The following is a 21,168-nucleotide window of genomic DNA, read 5'->3' on the forward strand; positions in this document are numbered from 1 at the left end:
CTGCGCTGTAACAGAAAAGATTAGCAGGGTTGTTTATCTTGCAGTCCTGTTGATCCTTCATTCATCTGGATCTGCTGCAAACTTTTAACCATTTACTCCCTGTTTCAGCTGTGCTTAACTAGCCTTTTAATTTACTCTCCCCCCTCTGAAGCTCTCTTCTCTTTTCTTCCAGACTGGATACTCTCTCTCTCTCCCCGTCCTTTCCTCCCTCCGTCTGGCACTAGAGGAAGTGAGAGACAGTTGGCGCTTGCTTGTCCATACTGTAATGGTGGTGGCAAAATGGCAGCTTCTGTCTCATCCGCCCTCCTTCCTGTACCTCCCTCACCCTCTCCTGAGAGAAGTAACCCAGATTTCAAAATTAATCGCTGCCTGTTCCAATCTCTCTCTCTCTCTCTCTCTCTCTCTCTCTCTCTTTCCCTCTCTCTCTCTCTCTCTCTCTCTCTCTCTCTCTCTCTCTGTCTCTCTCTACTACTTCCTCTGTCTCTTTCTCTTGCTACATCTCTCGTCCTCTTCTTAGTAAAAACAGAATCAATCTTGGAAAGAGAATACCACCTCTCTATTTCGTCCTCCTCCTCATCCTGCCTGTGGGTTAACGGATATATACCACTTCACTCTTCTATCTTTGGTTCCTCGAAAGCTTAAATCTCTTGAAACGCTTGTTGCTTTCGCTTTCAGTTGTAATAGGTCTTTTCTTCTTTTAAAATTTTGGCTGATTCTTTTTCGACTTGCCACAGCACTACTTATCTTGATCTTTTCTCCCCGACTTTCTCTTTTTTTGTTGTTGAGGTAACCAGCTACAGGTGTGACACCTTAGCCGTTCTTTTGAAGTGAGCCAAACAAGGAGAAGAAAGGGGGGAGCAAGAGAAAAAATCTGTCCTTTAGTCAAGCCTTCCCTCCAAAATCACCACAAATTCAGGTATTGCGTCTTTGTGTTTTTCGCTGTATGGGTCTGCACACATTTTTGGAATATATCTTTCTTCTTGACATTCATTTACTAATTTCTGAGCAGTGTGACATCTTTCTCGCCATTCTCCTTCACCCTTTTGATTGATTAGCTTATGCTTCTTTGCGGAGACACCACCATTTCATCACATTTTTTTCTAGCATGTTTTTCTGTTGCTATCGGCTTATTTATTTATTCATTAAATCTCTGTTGGGGTTTCATTTATCATTTAGGAGTGTGCAACTCTTGCGCCACAATCTCTCCAGCTCAGATTTGCCATTTTGCACTTTTTCCAGTGCATCTCGATCCCTGTAGACCTATACGTATTATTCAGGTCCAAACTTTACTCCTGGAATTGGACTGATTGCTAATAAGGGCAGGCAGGAAGTGGAGATACCGGCTCTAATATTGGAGCATGTGGTTGGGGTGTTGTTGACATGGCAACAGGAGGCACAGTTAACATAACGACCAGGGGGTGGGTTGGGTGTAGTAATAGCTGGCAGGGGGATGGAGATATAAGGGGTACAGCGGGAGGGAGATGTAGGTAGAATGGACAGGCAGTATGTGGGACACTCAGTGAGTTGCACTAATCGTTTAGCGTCTCAAGAGTCTCTTAGGAGAGTTCTGTCTCCGTATGTGAATTAACCTCCATGTTCTTCATTACACCACTCTTTTCTCTATCACTCTCGCTCCTGTCACTTTCCCTGTACTCCCACCGTCTCCTTCCGCACTTCCGGTCCATTCTCGATCTTTCTCTCCATCGCGTCACTCCTTCGCTGCATCGTACGTCCCATGTGCCATTATTACAACTCCTGTTGCTACCATGACCCATTACACTTTCCATCCCCCCTCCTCCTGCTCCTCCTCCCTGTCCTTGCTTCCTCCCCTCCCTCCCCCATGCTCAAGGTCTTTCGCCTGTACAACTCTATACCCTCCTTACTGACACTCATCCATTCCCCCTATCCCTCCCTTTCTCCTCTTTCTACTGTATCCTTCAGGCATCATGTCCATCCCGGTCTCCCCTCCCCCGTCCCTCTCCCTGTTGACACTGGCCTCCCCAACATCAGGAACCTCCCCCGGTGCCTCCCCGCTGCCCTCGCCCCTCTCGCCTCCGGCCAGGGTGCCTGTGTTCCAGAGGAGGGGAGCGCTCAAACACAAGAGGATTGTTGAGGTGAAAGACCACCAGTTCACAGCCCGCTTCTTCAAACAGCCCACCTTCTGCAGCCACTGCACCGACTTCATCTGGTAACACACACGCACACGCACGCACACGCACACAGCTGCACGTTTACACAGAAACCAACCCGGCAGTTCATAAGCCGCCTTCTCAGGCATCCCACTACTCCATCTGACTTTATCTGCACTCCTTCTCTCTTAAACCAGATCCAGCTGCCTGCTGGAGAAACAGCCTACCACACTGACCTGATCTGATCACACATCCTCACCTCCACACTGCAGCCCACACAGTACAGCAGTTACTTAAGGGGCTTCATTACACACATGCAGACACACATATACACACAAGACAGATTTCCATTATGACATTTTTGCCGGTATGCTTGCTGAAAGAGTACAAGCAAGCATGCACAAACACACTCAGGCAGCGGTGTAGGAGATATCATTTAGATCTTAAAGGGGAACTCTTTAGTGTACCACTCCTATAAAGATGGGCGACTCAAAGATCAAAACAAGAATTGGTCAAAATTTAGATATTCTGACCTTGTAAAGCTCCTCCAGAGCCACAAAAGACATTATGGAACTGTTTTCACTGGTTGAGTAGTAGGCCTAGAAACGAGTAAACTGAACTATCATGAATGTAATTGGTGGAGTGCGCATTTAGAATACCACGATGTCAAAAATGACTTATCAGAAAGCATTAGAAAGTCCTGCATTCAAAAATGCTCCAAAGTACTCTTAAAGTGCACATTTTTATTAAGCAATAAAATGGACTTGGGTAGCAACAGAACTAATTTGAAAATAATACATTTTTAATGCGTTTATAAATAAGTAGTATTTTGTTGTTGTAGTTGCTCCAGGAGATGCTAGATATACAGTAACTATTTTCTAAACTGTTGGAGTTTACACTCATCACAGTCCAGTAAAAACCATGTACCTCCAAATGTGGTGTTTTTTTGTATTTTTTAAATAAACTGAAGGATTTAGTGCTCTTTATGAGTTTAGAAAAGTCTCTAATTTCTTAACCTTTGTGAACCATTTGATAACGATGGGAAAAATCATGACAAAAATATAAAATGAGAAGAAAAAAAATGCAGCGTCGCAAAGCTGTGCTCAAAAAAGTGCTGTTTTGTTCATGAAAAGTTGATGTTTTCGAGATACAAGGTTTTCACAGGACAGGGATCATTGTGTCTTTTGCCAATCTTAAACGATTTACAGCTTATATGTGAAGGAAAAAATATTGTGGGTGTGTGTGTGTGTGCGCGTGCGTGCGTGCGTGAGTGCGTGCGTGTGTGTTTGGACATATGGTGGTGGTGCATGTAGGATGCAGGGCGGTGCATATGCCAGCAGCCTCTGGGTAGCTTTCAGGACATTTCTCCAACTGCTACTGTCTTGGCCGCAGTAGCAGCACTTAGTTCAGGGTGAAAAATCGTTCCCTTCACAGAGGATGTCAGCGCAGCAGCTCTCAACCTGGGTGTCGTAGCCCCTGGGGGCTATTGATAGATTAATTAAAGACTTAGAAACGATAGTTTCAGTTTTGAAATGTAAATATGTGGTATATTAAGTCAGGCTCTAGAAGGGTATGGGTTATACCATTGTATCGCTCATTTAGTTATCAACTAATTGTCTAAAAAGGAAAAAGTGGTGTCACAGTTCAGTGTGTGTTTGGAGGCACTGACCTGCTGTTCTCAATGGTCATAAATCAAACTCATCAAAGGACAGATCCAACAGGCCTTTTTTACAGCAGATGTTTTGACTGGTTTTCGTAGAAGCACTGGTGTTACTAATAACAGTAATGATAGATCTGTTCTATTCAAACTACTGTGACATTTCAGCATGCCTATTGCATAGACATGGTCCACCCCCCCCTTGAAGTCGTCAGGAATGTTTTACAGGGTTTCTCTAACGTTTTAATGCCAACTCTTTATTTAATTGCAAATGTTTTTCAATGCATCATTAAACTTAAAATGCAGTCAATTTCCTGTGATATCTGGCCAGCAAGCAACACTGACGATCCTCTCCACATCTATCTTTGGACCTCTAATGCTCTCTGCTGGTCAAAAAGCAGAACTGGCCTTATACACTGAGACTGCTGCAGACAGAGACTTCTGTTGAATGCTGATCAAGGATCAGATTACCCTCTGAAACCCCATCTTTAATTATTACCCAGGCAGATGGTGAACTGATTTTAGATCAGTGATTATGGTCAGTTTCCTATGAACCCCTGGGCCTCTCCAGCATGATTGTGGAGAAGCTCTCGGCGGTGTCTTGTTCGTCTGCCTTTCTAATCAAAATTTGATTCACAGCAGGCAAGCTGCTGAGTGGACACTTTAGTCAATCAATGGCTTTAATTATTCAATTAAAGCTCTAAGGAGACACTGGAAACTAGCCAACACAGCAGTTCTGGAAACAGGAGAATTGTGTTTGTGTATCCGTGTGTGTGTATGTGTGACAATGATTGACACCACTTGACCTGGTCAGCAGTGTAGCTTGGAGAAGGAAGACACCCAAACTTCACACACAATGGCTTTGTTTATCAAGTCGCTGGCCTCTAACACAGTGTTGTTTGTTTTTTGATGAGCCTCAACTTGTGCCTGCATATCTGTTGGAACAGAATAATGCAGCAGCACTATCTCTGTCTTGGCAGTGTAATCTACACTCCGCTGGCTGGGAAACAGCTAAATATTTTACTTTACAGAAGTGTAGAGAAGATTGTATTTGTGTCTTAATCCATGTGCCTTTTTCACTCAGGGGCATCGGCAAACAGGGATTCCAATGTCAAGGTAAAGATAAACCCAGTGTTATTGCCTTTTTCTGCAGTATATAATCTTCTCACACGATGTTCCCAGTGTGACCGATTTTATTTTTGAGGATATTATTCTCTGTGTTTCCTCCAGTTTGCAGTTTCGTGGTTCACAAAAGATGTCACGAGTTTGTGACCTTCACTTGTCCTGGCTCTGTGGCGGGCCCCAAACCAGATGTGAGCAGATGTGCTATTACTTTCACTTTCCTTTTACTTTCTTGCTTTCCGTTTTAGTCAAGGTTTAGCCCGTCATCGTCATATTAGCCATCTGCTCTGTGCCAGGAACACGTGTGCGTGACTCATCTGTCAATCCATGCATCCTTCACATCAGGCAGCCGTGTCCCAACTGTGACGTCTGCGCTCATGTCAAGTCATCCTACAAGGCTAGAGATGCAGCGAGTTGGAGATAGAGAGTGGAGGAGATGCAGGTGGAGGGGTGGAGGGGCTGATAAGAGAGAGAGAATTAGAGAAGGGAGAGAGCGACTGACTGCTCAGTCTTCCTTTCTGTGGTATTTTGAGGATTTCAGGGAGATTTGTCTCCATGTTTTTTTCTTTATGCCAGCTATATAAACTGCCTCAGAAATCAGGTCAAGAGCGTGTGTGTGACTGGGTGAAATAAAAAAAAAGGAAAAGAGAGTGACAGGAACACACACTGAGGAGAAACAGGGTGACGGTGTTTTTAAATAGCGGCTCAGAGGGAAAACATTTTTGGAGAAGGTGGTGTGTGGTGGTGGTGGAGTCTGATGAGCTGTGGAGAGATAAAAATGATTCATCCCTCTCTGCGCAGTGTATATATATATATATACACACACACACACACACACACACAGCCTTGCCTAGATGCACTCTCATTTATATGTCCTCTCCCAGTGGAGAAATCTAATTGGTTTGTCCATGAATACCCCACTCAACATCTCTCCACTAATCATACTCATGCATTTATGTGTGTAAATGTGTGTGTGTGTGTGTTCACAGTTTCCTCCATGGTCACGCTGTGTGTGTGTGTGTGAGTGTGTGTTTTCAATGCAGGTTTCTTTCTGTTGTGTTTCAGGACCTGAAGACTCAACACTTGTTTAAGGTCCAGACTTACTCCAGTCCTACCTTCTGCGACCACTGTGGCTCGCTGCTGTACGGACTCATACACCAGGGCATGAAATGTGGCTGTGAGTTTCTTTACACAAAACAGTGTTATAAATCTCTGTGTGTAAGATAAGAATCAGTTTACACACGCACATTATTGGGACTTTCCTCTCTACTGGGGAAATAACTTTGACTTTGTTAAGTTTATGTTTGGGGTATTTTGGGAAATGCACTTTTTTTGCAGAGAATTAGAGAGATTGGCCACCAGCGGAGACTGCAGGAAGTGACTGTGCCTGGCTAAGAAATAGTCAAACATAACCCCCTGTAAAATGAACTATTAGTTTTGTACCCACTAAACAAAATGACATATAACGTGTTAATTAGTGAGCCGCTTTAGAGTTACAAATGTTGTTACCTTAAGACAGAGTCAGGCTAGCGCTCATCCCCTTTTTCCAGTCTTTATGCTAAGCTAAGCAGTTGCTGGCTGGAGACTTATAATTACAGGTAAGACATGACAGTTGTATTACTCTGATCTAGCTCTTGACTAAAAAGCGAATAAGTGTCAATGCAGTCAAAGCAATATCCTAAGGTAACAGAAACAAGACATGTGTGTATAGAAAAAATATATACTGCATATATATATTTGCATTTTGTGTTTATTTGGCAGTTCAGTGTGATACATTTAATATTTTTTTTAACTTGCTATTTATCTAATTACCTTTTTTGTCACCTAAACATGTGCCTGTTGAAACTTGTGTATGTGTCTCTTTTTAACTCTAGGTTGTGACATGAACGTCCATCGACGGTGTGAGACCAGTGTTCCCAGTCTCTGTGGCCAAGACCACACCGAGAAAAGAGGGAGGATCCACCTGACCATCAGAGGAGAGACGGAGGATGTCTTTGTCACAGGTTAGAGGACCAGCTGGAACATGGGTGCTAAAACAAATAGGAGGATTACACAGGTAATGGAGAATTTCTCTCTCTGCGCTTTCTATTATTCTTCTTTCTCTTCAGTGCGGGAGGCTCGTAACCTGATGCCCATGGATCCAAACGGCCTGTCAGACCCGTACGTCAAACTGAAATTGATTCCGGACCCAAAGAGCCACAGCAAACAGAAGACCAAGACCATCCGCTCAACACTCAATCCCATCTGGAATGAGAGTTTCACCTTGTGAGTCCTTGTGAACTTTAATCCAAAGTGGAAAATGTACTCAGTTCTGGGGCAAAATGTGCTTTAGGTAAAATAAAATGTCCTCGAACTTGGAATTACTGAGTCACAAATAAGGACCCTGAAAGACAAAGATTAGATGGTTGATGTTCCCTTAGTACTGTATTTGCAGCTTATTTTACATCACCCGTGTTAATATCCCATTATTTACTATTCTTTTTCTGATATTCAGTAGAATTAAGATATTTGGAAATTGCCTTTGAAATCTGGAAAAATTCGAAAAGTTAAAAAAAATGAAAAACATAATTGCCTTTGTGCGTTTTTGTTTTGCTTACACAGTGAGCTAACTCTTTGAGTTTTTGTGTTCGTCTCTCCAGCTCAGTGCGCGGTCACCAGTGGGACAGGCGTCTGTCTGTGGAGGTGTGGGACTGGGACCGCACGTCTAGGAACGATTTCATGGGAGCGCTGTCGTTCGGAGTGAGTGAGATCTTCAGGCGTCCTATCAGCGGCTGGTTCAAACTGCTGGCCCAAGACGAGGGAGAGTACTACAACATCCCCGTGCCAGACCCAGACCTGGAGGTAGGAAATGTACTTCGAAGAAGCCGTCAGTCGGTACTCATGCTGACCAAAAATCCACAAGGGGGATATGTATACGTGTATTCACCTGAGTGGGATTAGTTTTTACCTTGCTAATGACCATTTATCCCAAAGCCTTGGCCTTTATCAGCTTATAATTACCTACATCTAATAAACAACAGCTGCCACTGCTCACACTGGGTCATGATCTTGAACTGGCCCTGCCTATTATATCTGAGAAAAAAAGCGAGGAAGATTTATGCCTGGTGTTGTAGCTAACTAATTAGATAATAGATTAGATATGTTCCACTCCCTCCTTGTTACACTCTGTCTCCACCAGGGTGCAGGATTGTTCTGCCTGACTATAATCTCAAACTAGGGGCAGGAAGGAGTTTGGTTTGTTTGTCAGGTTTTTTTGTGTGTGGTGTGTTTCTGTGTGTGTCTGTGCTGGACTGCTTCCAACCATTCATCTCTCAACCTTCCCACTTCGATTCTCCAGGAGCCTCAGCCAGACGGCACAACACCATCTCTGCCTCAAGCGCTACCTGTCGCGCTGTCTGAACCGTTCCCTGCGGCTCTGTCCCCGACCCCTTTACCATCCTGCCCGCCAATCCACACCCCCGGCCCTGCCAAAGTCAAAGTGGGCATCCTCGACTTCAACTTCCTCATGGTGCTGGGCAAAGGCAGCTTTGGCAAGGTAAACACAGCAAATGTCATCTTCTCTGCGTACTGATCCAACAGCTGTAAGTACAGTCAAAGAGGCTGTTCATGCTGAAAGCAACAAAGATTGTCACTGGAAAAAATAAGTCCTTCTATTGATGGACTTGACCTTCAAGTGGCATTTCATACAGCAGCTCCTGAGCAGAATTTCTTTGAAGAAAAAGCCCTTTCTTACTTACGTGCTCATTGTCTCTCCTACTACTGCCAAATGAGTCATTTAACCCGTGGCTTCTTTTGTGTTGTCAGCAGTCGTGAGCTCTGGCTGGCTGGCTTCCTACATGCCACACAGTCCTCCTGGACGTGTTCATTTCAAGGGAGCCTCTGCTCTCCATTCTCTCTATAATTCCCCAGTAGATGAGGCATAATGAAGAGAGCAGAGTTTTGAGTCCTTCCTCCTCCTCTGAAATCCCCCCTGTACTGTTTCATAACTGTCAGAGGAGAGTCTACAGAGGACAGGAGAAATAGACTCAACTTACGTAAGATGTGAGGAAAAAGCGACCCATGAAAGGAGAGACAGACCCCGGGGCTACTGAGTGAGGAGAAGTGAGACAGAGACAGACCAAGATATAGAGGAAGAGGGGAGGATTACTGTGCTTTGGAAAGTGACCAAATGACCAAAAGGAAGTTGATTGTCACATGATTGTGTTAGCAACATTTGTAATGGTGGAGGGTGATGAGTCCTATTTTCATGGGAGTTAGTTTGAGAACACGGGGCAGAGCAGGAGACGAGATCACAGAGGACGGGAGGATTTCTCTCAGACTCGCAGTTCATCAATGGCACTGCACACACAGACACACACACACACACACACACACACACAAGTAGACATGTAGTCACATTGATTTCTGAAAATGACACCATGTAATTTTCTCTACTTTTCACCACTATAAAGTCAGATCCTCTATCCCCACTAGCCAGTGACCGCTACAGCACAGCGCTGCAGGCTGGCCAGACAATTTGAAATCGTGTTGTTGTCGGCACAGTGATTCTGACCATATCTTTCCCATGAACCACAGTAAAACCTGGGTCATGTGGCTCTCTTTCGAGAAAATTATAGCATCATTAGCTTTCAGAGCGTGAGAAAATAGTCGCTGAATGTGTTTTTAATGTCTGATAAAAACACGAGAGCCGCTTCACTTTTTCATTTATGACATTAATATGGCTTGAAATCTTCAGGCACAGAACAGATTTAATTAAACATTCCTTCAGAGGAATAAATGTGCACAGTACTGCACTTGCTTAATCGCGTGTCTATATAATGTGATCACTTTTTTTTTTCTCTTGCGCTATTTCATTTTTTTTTTACCAGTATATTCATTTTTTAATACTGGCCACTTCATACAAGTCCTGGCTTAGCACGACACTTTATTTAATGCACACAATATTGCAAATGTGCCTCAAAAGCACATCATTCTTATTAAACCAGCTGAACTAGTTTTCTCTTAACTAGAGCACCATGTCACTCATAACACAATGACCTAAAAAAATGTCAGGACTGGCAGCATTACAGTACATGCACGATTCTATCCAGAGAGGTGAAGCTTGAATGAGAGATGCATTCAAAACTTTGATGCACAGACTACGGGAAGAATTTTTGAAAAAGTGAATTATGTATTAAAAAAGGCTCTTTTTTTCTGCAGGTTGAGGGCGCACAGTAGCCGCTTGAACATTCTTGGGATAGCTTTGTTGTTACAGTAACTTTCTCTCCTCTCCCTGTCTATGTTCAGGTGCTTCTGGCAGAGGAGCGAGGCAGCGAGCGTCTGTTCGCCGTAAAAGTGTTGAAGAAAGACGTTCTCTTCCAGGACGAGGACACAGAGAGCGCTCTGGTGGAGAGGAGGGTTCTGGCGCTCTCCTCTCGCCCTCACTTCCTCACGTCTCTCTACTGCGCCTTCCAGACTGAGGTGTGTGTAGGTCTGTGTGTGTGGAGGGTATACGGGGTCCTAAATGAACCACATTAAATTGTCCATAACCCTGCCTGACATTTGGCTGTGTAGTCCTCCCTGGAGTTGTTTCAATAAAGGCTGCCCGAAATTTTCAATTAATTAATTAAATAATTAGTTTGCTTTCTTTAATAAGGTCCTTGGTCCTGGAGGAGGTTTTAACAGATTGCTTTTTAATTTGGACAAGAGGTGCTTATGTATGGAGAGTGTGCATATTCATGTGTGTGTGTGTGTGTGTGTGTGTTTTGTTTTTGCAGGACCGTCTGTATTATGTGATGGAATACGTCAACGGAGGAGACCTGATGTTTCACATTCAGATAGTCGGCAAGTTCAAAGAGCCTCACGCAGCGTATGTAGTCAAAAAGCTCCTTTCTTTCACCTTAAATCACGGTCTTCATCTACAGCGTCTCATTTCCTGCCTATCTTCTATCCTCTGTTCCTTTTACATACACACTCCTCTCTTAGCTTTGTTCATTACACCTGGTGACTCATAAAAAGTAATCAACTGACGTACCGACCCTCTTCTCTTTCCCCAGACTTTCTCCTCCCACTAATCTCATCTTTTTTATCTACGTTTTCCCTCCTCCTGGCTGCTCATCTAATCAATAATCTTTGATCAATCATCTAAAAGTAATTCTTACTGTTGCTCATTTCCAGCTCTCTTTCTTCATCTGCCTGCCTTTCATCTACTTGGTTTCTTTCCCTTTCATCACCCTCATGAGCTCCCTTCTCTCTCTCTCCTCGCTGAAAACCTTGGCCATTTTTCTGAAAGATAAAGCAACCAGTAGTGAGTCCCCTCCTCCTCCTCCTCTCTGCCTCCAGGTTTTATGCAGCGGAGATAGCGGTCGGCCTCTTCTTCCTCCACAGCAATGGCATCATCTACAGGTAGAGAAGTGGGCTGCTCATTTAACATGGCCTGGTTTGGCACTGTCACTGCTCTGCAGTGCAGCACACAGATACCGATTTATCACGTCGTGTGTCGCTAATGACTGTTATAAAGATGTTATCTGTCAAAATGATTCATACCTGTGTGATCTGTTTCCTGTTTCTCAGGGATCTAAAGCTGGATAATGTGCTGCTCGACAGCGAGGGCCACATAAAGATAGCTGACTTCGGGATGTGCAGGGAGGGCATGTTGGAGGGCGACACCACGCGCACCTTCTGTGGCACCCCTGACTACATCGCCCCTGAGGTACACCGACCCCCTGCTCTCGCATCGTGGTCCAGACTAACTCCTGAACTCTCCTCATTTGTTCCTTAGATCCGTCATTTCCCCTGGTTTCCCCCCTGTCTTCCCCTCTTTGTTTGCTTGACCTGTTTTGCATCGCCGCAAGACGGCGAGTTGCTTCGCTGCGGCTCCTCTCATCTCCTTCGTCCTTTCTGACCTTGTCAGCATTTTTGAATAATTAACTTCACATGATTCAATTAGCAGTGGCGTGCGCTTGTGCTGTGAGGACATTGCATAGAAATAATGCTTGTCCTTCAGAGACCTTGTGTTACCAGTTTTCCTTTCTCTTACTGCAATTGACTTAAGGTGATTAACTCCCTTGAGAGTAACACAAACCCCTGAAAACTACTCTCAAAAGGATTTCATCAATGATGTTGATGCAGATTTCAGCCTGAGAACAGCGGCGGTGGTTTTTCTTGACACCCTTTTTAAATGCTAAATATCAAAGTTGTATGCTGTATAATGTTTACCTTACATGTTGTTTGTGTGTGTGTGTGTGTGTGTGCGCATTTCTCTGTTAAGTAATCAAACAAACACAATCCAGAGAGTGAGTGAGGTAGATATCCAGCTTGCTTGGTTTGTGGACTTGTAGAAGACAGGCCCAGTAGAGAGAGAAAGAGAAGATGTGACTGTTGTGCACCTCTTTGATATTGTAAACCTTGCTATGGTACCCCTGGGTATTGACTCTGTTATGTAAACACCCATTGATTCTCCTGCATCTGCCATTTTGGAAGAGATACAATATATTTCCCCAGGGGCTGGGAATTGTTCCCTCGTGCGGCGCCCCCCCCACCCCCCACCCCCCACCCCACCCCCCTCACACACACAAATCCAAAGTCATGTGTTGATTATTTCTGAGCTCATTCATACATTTGCCCTCTCTAATGCCATACTTTCCTCTCTCTCTCTCTCTCTCTCTCTCTCTGCTTTTCTTTCCGGCTGTGTCTGATAGCTGCACATCATCCGAGCAGCCGACTGCTACAACTGGGCTTTCTCTCACTCTCCCCGTCTTCTTTCTACTTCCTTATCTCTACACTGCCATTCTTGCCTTTTTTTTATCTCCTCTCCTGTTCTCTCCATCCTTTTCAGATTGTGGCATATCAGCCCTATGATAAAGCAGTAGACTGGTGGTCCTATGGAGTACTGCTGTATGAAATGCTGGCAGGACAGGTAACACTCGGCTTAATCCTAACAATAGAGCCGTGTGCACAGACACTTAAGCCTCCAGTGCTTGTCCTTTGTAATCACTTCAAAAGACTTTCAAGAGAACTTTGATTTCAATATATTTGCTTTCAATTTGCCCACAGTTACGCTCTTTTTCCTTTTCGCTCTGTCTTTTCCTTCCAGCCACCATTTGATGGTATTGACGAGGAGGAGCTGTTTCAGTCCATCATGGAGCAGAGTGTGGTATACCCAAAAAGTCTCACTCGTGAAGCGGTTTCTATCTGCAAGGGAGTAAGCCAACATTCTTCTGACTCGTATAACTTTTAGCACAAAGACAGTTGAGACAATTGCAAATGCAATTCTGAAAATATGACTTAATCCTATATTTCTAAAATATATTTAAATACATACAGCAAAGGTTAACCATGCACCTCTTTGACTGCTTAAAGTAATAGTGCAACATTTTAGGAAATGTGCTCATTTTCCGTCTTGCTGAGAGTCAGATGAGAAGATACTGAGCCTGCAGCAGCCATTAGTTTAGCTTAGCTTAAAGACTGGAAACAGGGCGGGGGAGCTAGCCAGACTGTCTGAATGTAAAACAGGCTCACTAATTAACACATTGAATCTTGTTTGTTTAATATATACAGAAAATGGGTGGTTTTGCAGAGGGGTTTTGTGCCAGACTACTTCTTTGCCGGGTGCAGTGACTTTCTGAAGACTTGTTGCCATGAAATAATAGAAACATAAACCCCCTTAAAACCACAAATAGTCATTTTTACACTAACGCTTTTGTACGGATTAAACAAAGAAGACAAAACATGGTAATAAGTGAGCTTTAGATGCGCTTGTAGGCAAATTGAGTTACCTTCGGACCGAGCCAGGCTAGCTGTTTCCCTGTGTTTCCTGTGTTTATGATAAGCTAAGCTAACAGGCTGCTGGCTGTAGCTTTAGACTTAGCATACAGGCTAAAGTGGTATTAATCTTCTCATTTCACTCTCAGCTTGAAAGCGAATACCCCACTTTAAATATACATGCATATGTAAATCACACAATTTAAATTACTTGATAGAACATTTAAAATACATTTTAATAACATTGAAAGCTTACCATGTACATTGTTGACTAAGAAAAGCAGAGCATGTATGATTAATCTGAATCCCATGGTCACCACAATATTTTTATTTTTCCACTTTTTCCCTTCTCTCCTTCGCTCTTTCCCAAGCTCCTGACGAAGCACCCAGCCAAGCGTCTAGGTGGAGGAGACGATGCAGAGACAGAAATCAGGGAGCATCCGTTCTTCCGTTGGATTGACTGGGACCGTCTGGAGAGACTGGAGATCCAGGCGCCCTTCAAACCCAGAACTGTCAGTTGAACAGATATACAGACTCTACAGACTCTTCTTTCTTTCATTCTTTCTTTCTTTCTTTGTTTCTTTCTTTCATGTCACTCTCCTGCCCCTCTCTTCCTTCCTCTTTCTCTCTATCTCTCCGAGGACACTTTTAGGGAATTGTAGCTGTCACTTTCTTCCATCTGTCTCCTCTCTCTCAAACTCCCACGCTTTCCCTCGTTTCCCTGCGTGCTTTCTCGCTCAGCCGTCCTCATTGTGTTGGCCATTTCTTCCCCTCTTCTCAATTCCCTTCTCTTTTCTCTCTTTCATCACCTTTGCTAGTTCCTAGAGATGGGCTTTGAGCGGTCTGGAACAGATAGTCCAGTCATAACAGACAGGACCCCCTGACCTTGGGGTCCTGCATACTCCTCCTATATGTAAATTGTCTGTCATCATTAGCCCGCCACACGCCAATTTTTGGCCCCGCTGGCCAAGAGTGAGGTGTGCTTTGAGTGAGCTGAGTATGCTCAGAGGTCAGAGGCCAGGCCCATTAGCCAAATGATATTCATATCATCCAGCAGAGCGGCTGTCAAGGAGCAGCAACGGAGACGCGAGCAGCTTTCTTCCTACTGTAGGTGTGGTACAGAGCTCCTTAGAGAGAAAACGAGGGTGTGGGTGAGAAAAAGAGATGCGTAGGTAGAGTCTTTTTATAATTATGGGTTGTTGTTTTTTCCGGAGGAAGATAATGATGTGTATACAATCAGTATTAATCACAAATGTGTGAACACGCAGGCTAATCTTCTCCTCTTCTTCATCAGGGTGGAAGAAAAGGAGAAAACTTCGACAATTTCTTCACAGCAGCTCCGTCAGCGCTCACTCCCTCTGACCCGGATATACTAGCAGCCATCAACCAGGAAGACTTCCAGGGCTTCACCTTCCAAAACCCAGAGTTTGCGCCCTCGCCACTCACGGCTGTTTGAAAATGGCTTCCAGACCTGCTCCAACCACCCCTCCAAGTGTACCCAAACTACCCTGTTCATCCACATTATAGTAGTTTTATAACAAAGAATTTGAACATGAGAACTAGCGGCGAGTATTAAAGACGGGTCTCATAACCAAATTCTGACGTTTACAAGAAAATGCCAAGACACCTTTATATTCATGCACTCTGTTTCATGTATGTATTATATATTGATAGTCACAGAATATGTTGCAGCAATGCAAACAAAGCCAGTATTATACTGTAGATTTCCATCTTAGAGTTTTTTGTAAGACAACCCTTAACTTGATAAAAGAGTACTGTAGTATGAACCTGAGAAATGCATGCAGTGTTTTTAGAATGAATTGCTCTGACACACTAGATGTATGTAGCTATAGATTTTCCGAGAACCTATACGTGTAACTTTAAAACCAATTTATCTCAAACTTTTCCCATTACTTGGATTGAAGTCGTCTAGCAATGTGAGAATTTTACAAAACAATTACAAGTCAGGTTTTTTCTTAAACAGCAACACAGGCCACATAGCAGGCCGAACAAGTCACTTGTTAATCAATTTGTAGTTCACACACATGAATACAAATGTTTCTTAGCAGGTTTATTACAGTTAAATATTATGTTTATACACAGTACAGTAATTCAGCATCAGAAGCACTCTTGTGTCTTTCTAAATATCTATCTCACTCTATTTGTGTGTAAGTGTTGACACTTTGACTACGATGCAAACTGAGCCAGTAGCCTTGTTTTTGTTATTTTAGACTGGCATCCTGTGGAAGAGCTCGGTCAGACCTCTGAGTTTAACGTCACACCGGTGACCTCAGATGACCCACTGATATGCTGAAACAACGCAGCCATTTGACAGTTAATGCAGGCTGCAGTGCTGTCCCCCCCCCCCCCCCCCCCCCCCCCCCCATTTCATGCCCACTCTGCCTAACTCTATTATCACTGCCACAATTCGGCCTGCATCGTTTTTTATTCACATAATTGTTTTCTCTGTTATTCTTCACCAAGCTTTGGTCCTATCTGCTTTGCAATATAGAGTATCTGTGCTCCTTAATTTCATCCTACAACTACACTGAATTATGTGTATGCGGTCTAAGAAAATATGACTTTTAATAATGTTTTCAGGACGCTTATACAGTTACAAGTACTTTATTATTTTTGTGGCGTAAACCGTAAAGCTTTTTGCTGTGTTATGGCGTACCCACAGCATTGATTAGGTGTAATTAAAAGTGAGCCTCACTTGGACTGTTCAATACATGGAAAAATGATAGCAGGGCTGTCATTAAACACTATCTGAGCAAGGCAGGTGGCTGCAAACATACAGTTTAATAATCCCATTCCAGTGCTCTTATCTCACAAACCAGCTGGTTATTTCACACAGAAATCTGTTTTCTTTAAATATCTTTTTTTTTACGTTCTATGTCAGCATAATGATAATTATAACCATCTCTCATCCAAAGGAGCAACATCTTGCAGTTTTGCTTTAAGTGCATCTTGATGCCTTAGCTCAGTTTGAGTTGAGGTCAAATGTCACAACACACAACACTTCAATATGATAGACAAAACAACCAATAATAACACAATAGATAATGTATTTATCTGTTAGTTGAGTTAACTTCTGTTTTTTTCTGCTGGAAAAAGAACATCAAAATAAACGTACTGAAAAAAAATCGTGAAACGAGAAGTCTTTCATTCTGTGATCTTGTGCGAGGCTGCTGAGAAACAAACATGCACAGCCTCTCGCTTTGTCTCCTCCTCACGCCTCTCTGTCACGCTCGCTTCCTCACTTTCACACATACTCACACTCAAAAGTGCAATCTCAAGCATGTGCACGCACACACATACACTCTTACACACTCGCACAGAGAAGATGCTGACCCCTCTATTTACTGTGATACTGTAGTTGTCGAACCAGCAAAACCACCTCTCAGGCATCTCACTTTCTCTCCCTCCTCCTCTTCTGAAGCAGCCTCACGCTCCCACCGCCTCCCCCCTCCAACCCCGCCAGCATCATGATGGGACTAATATCCCCATGGAGATCTGAGTTATAACAAGTTGACCTTCACATTAAAATCTCATCAACTTCCCATCTCCCTCTCTATCTGCACTTCATCCAACTTCTTCTCTGTTTGTCTTATCTGTCAGTGCTTTAATGCATTGTTTTAAGTCATTTTCTTTCAATCGTATTGTCAGAATTCATTATTGTTGCTGTTATCTCTTTGATATACCCCCTGAGCCCCGCGGTTGTCCTTTGATACGATATCATGTCTTATCTTGTCCTGGTCTCTGCATCAATATTATGATATGTTTTACAGTTATTTATTATCTAATAATGGTGTTCAGGCAGTGAACGTGTGAATTTTCTCACATTTTGATTTTACAATTCTCAAAACATTGCATCCTACTTTTTTAGATTAAAAACGCAGCTTGACGTTCTTTGTATTGCTGTAGTTATAAAAAAATTTCACTAATCTTGTGAAGAAATGTGACTTTCATGTTTAGATTTATATTCATTCCTGTGAAGACAACATTAATGGTGTTATCTTTTATGGGACTATTTTATAGTCTGCAATGTGTTTCTAACAGTGGTGAAGGACTTTCACTCTTAAATAAGGTATTTAAACCAAAAACAAACATGGAATGCCACTTTTGTGAAAAGATAAATCCTCCTCGGTGTATTTGATGTACACCCGATGTCGACTGCCTGATCTTAAACTCCTCACCGCAGCCTTTACTCCAACCTTGACAGTATCTCTCTTCATGCAACTGAACCTCCAGCGCTCTGCGGCCGGAGTTGTGTGTGCAGTCCATCATTCACTGTCACTTTGACATGATATCATCCCTCCTCTTCACTGCTGCCTCCTCTTCCTCTCTCTGCTCTCTTTCTATCTCGCCTCAATCTCTCATACTCACCCCCACCTCCCTCTCTCTCCCTCGCTCATGCCCTGAGGTCAGAGTGTGCTGTAGACTATTGATATCGTTACTAAAAATATAGGATTCCTCCACAAGCCAGCTAAAAATAGACCAAGGGACATGGACCACAGGAGACATGGGGGGGGGGGGGGGGGAGCGGAAGATGAGGAAAGGGATGAAGGAAGAGAGGGAGAGAGAGGTTACTTGTGCAGTGTAACTAGTATAGCCATTATGTGAGGTGAAATTAAAGTGTCTTGAATGAACCACATCTACTAAAGAGCAGGTGATCTACTGTGTTTTCCACTTATATTTGACGCAAAATGCTGTAAATCTGCAAGATGATTTGTATGAAGTTTGCATAGAATTGAAATTGAATGTTGCTTTATTGACATGATCATAATTAAGCACAGTACTGCCAAAGCATGTCGTAAGCCAATAAAGTTTACAATGTAAGTAAAATAATATATAATAAAATGCAAGAAAACGGCAAAATACCCAGTCAAACTTTAGCACCTTGGAAGAAGTTAGTGAAATGTTGTCTGATGACTGATAATAAGACAAAATTACAAAGGTAAGAAATAAAAAATAATCAGAAAAAACAATAAAATGTATTGTTCTATTGGTTTTACTGGAACATATTAACATTATACAACAGCGTTACTGTATAGCAGCCTATCATGAAGAAAAACAGAAACAAATCACAAAAAAAAGAATATAAACGATTGGAGGAGAAATAGTAGTTTAACACGACCCGCTCCTCTCTCTCTCTCTCTCCCTCGCTCCCTCTCTCTCTCTCTCTCTCGCTCTCGCTCGCTCACTCACTCACTATCTCACTCACTATCTCACCCTCTCTCTCTCTCTCCAACACTTCTCTCCCTCCTGCTCCCGCTATGTCTCTTTTGTAGCCAAAGTAGCTTGCTGAACCAATCCACCGCAGTGCCTGGGACAGATTGGGTGAAAGAGAGAGTAAGGGATTTGGAGGATGGGTAAATGGGCTTAAGCGAAAACACATAAAAGAGAGAGACCAAAATCCACCAAGCCTCCCTGGTGCGAGGTTTCTTGGCTACTGACGTGTGCGCACGACTCTCGTGGCAGGGTGAGTATTTTTCTCCCCCTTTTTTTTTAAATAAGACAGTTGTGTGTTTCTTGGCTGTAATTGTAATTGTGACGATGACGCCTTTTTTAACCTGACTCAGTCATTTGAAATGTATGCGTGTCTATTATTGTGTGATGACAGCAGCTGTAAAAAAAAAAAACGCAGCATTCATAACGTGTTCCTCGCGTGTCGTGTAAGCGTAAAGACACATCTTCTTTTGAGATATCACAGTCAGGCCAAATGTCACCTGCAGCTTTTCGTTTTTGTTTCACTAATTCCATCCCAATTTTGTGCGCGAGTCGCTCACATGTTCCCTGCTCTGTGTTTATCATCTCCAAACTCCGCGTGTGAGTGTGTGTGACAGTAGGGGGGGGGGTCTAAACAATCGTATGCGCACATCGCTGCCTTGGTCAGCCCTGCACTGGGTACAGATCCCGCTTTACATACATGTAGTTTTTCAGAAGAACTGTCTGCTCGGCGCCGTGAAAATGGTGCGAGTTTCACCGGAGTGTGGCTGCGCAGCTGAAATGCTCCGAGAAATCCTGAGCATACCCACCCATTGAGTCACGATATCTACGTTTAGTCGTTATGAAGTCATTTATTTTTCCACTGAGTGATTCCATCCTCCTCTCGGGCTGATTTTTTTTTTTTGAGACGCTGCACAGTCAAGGTTGGTTAGTTTAGCACAGGTGTAGGCGCATCCCCGTCGTGCGCGTCCATGATGGGTACTCCTTCCATTTTTTTTTTGGGCCAAGGTCTTTCCCTGTGCTAACCTATATCTGCTACATGTACTCCTGCTGTTCCCGCCTTGAGCACTCTCTCTCTCTCTTAACATAGTTTCGTCCTCCTCTCTCTGCTGCTTTCTTCTCTTCAGCACGTCTCCATATATTTTCCTCTTGCCCATCACTCCCTCTTTCCTTTGGTGTCTTTCTTTCCTGTGAGGCTTAGAGGTGATGTCAGTCTGTAGATTGTGACAGATTGGAGAGAATTAAACCTTTTGTCCCCCTTGTGACTCCTATCTAACCAATTCAATTGGCTCATTACTTTCTGGGTGAGGGAGCTGAGGGGCCTGTCTCAGAGCGCTAAAATGGGATTGTTATCACAAACCTAACAGTGAATTTTTTTCCGTTCAATCTTAAGTGTACAATGGTCTCCATAAGCTGCAACAGCCCTTTAGAGGATTTTTTTTTGGGGGGGGGGGGGGGGGGGGGGGGGGGTGATGTGGGCTCAATACATTGCCGTTGAAGAGGTGACATTTTTTCCTCTTATTTGTGTCCAAATCCATTATGAACCAGCAAGATGTACTTCATATGTCTTCTGTTTGACGGTGCAGTCTATGAGAGAGATAATGGTGCTGTCCGTGGTGCTGAACAAGTCTGTAAGAGCCACTCGGGCACATCCACTCATTTCTGCTGGGTTGCAACTCCAATTGATTCTCACTCATTCCTGACCACTTTGGCACATCCTCCAACTGCTGGAAGGTGTGATTGTTCATTCCCACCCTTCTCTGCTCGTCTATACCCCCCCCCCCTTCCCACACACACACACACACACACACACACACACACACTCACACACACACACACACACGTGTGTGCCTTCAGTTATTTCATATGTCATCTCAGTGAGTTTGAGTTGTTTTTGATTTTAAGGAGACTACCTCAAACTCTCAGTCACACTGGCTAAAACTCTTGTCCAACAGTCAAATGTCAGCAGCAGCAGTGTCCACTTTGTCATATGGTTCACAACCTCTGATTAAAGGAGAAGAAATAAGGAAATAAAGAAACTTTGGTGTGAAACTTAGGAATTCATTCAAATCTTCAGTTGTACCCTCATGTGGATTCACCCTGCCAGTTGTAAATCGTGTAACTTTGCTTTTGATTTTCAATCTTTAATCCGTCCTGTTTGTGCAACTGGATGGATTCTTAGTGGTTGGTCATCCTTTTCCCCCCGAAATCTGTCCGTACCATTAGTAACTCACTCTCTGCTTCTCTTAGCCTCAACATGCCCAAACGTGTCATTTCTCAGAGGAT

General features: G+C 43.4%; 1 protein-coding gene across 1 annotated transcript; it reads left to right on the forward strand.

Annotated features, from left to right (window-relative positions):
* Positions 1–1,946: 1,946 nt before the first annotated feature.
* prkcg (protein kinase C, gamma) lies at positions 1,947–15,106 on the forward strand (the record flags this gene model as incomplete). Its single annotated transcript, XM_079165187.1, has 16 exons — positions 1,947–2,188; positions 4,871–4,902; positions 5,017–5,099; positions 5,974–6,085; positions 6,783–6,911; positions 7,017–7,173; positions 7,548–7,749; positions 8,246–8,443; positions 10,195–10,368; positions 10,665–10,756; positions 11,230–11,292; positions 11,461–11,599; positions 12,725–12,805; positions 12,983–13,090; positions 14,022–14,162; positions 14,945–15,106. The coding sequence occupies 16 exons, from the start codon at positions 1,947–1,949 to the stop codon at positions 15,104–15,106; spliced, it is 2,115 nt and encodes a 704-aa protein (XP_079021313.1).
* Positions 15,107–21,168: the final 6,062 nt, after the last annotated feature.

Source organism: Pholis gunnellus (assembly GCF_910591455.1).
Source record: "Pholis gunnellus genome assembly, chromosome: 8".
Taxonomy (NCBI): Eukaryota; Metazoa; Chordata; class Actinopteri; order Perciformes; family Pholidae; genus Pholis; species Pholis gunnellus.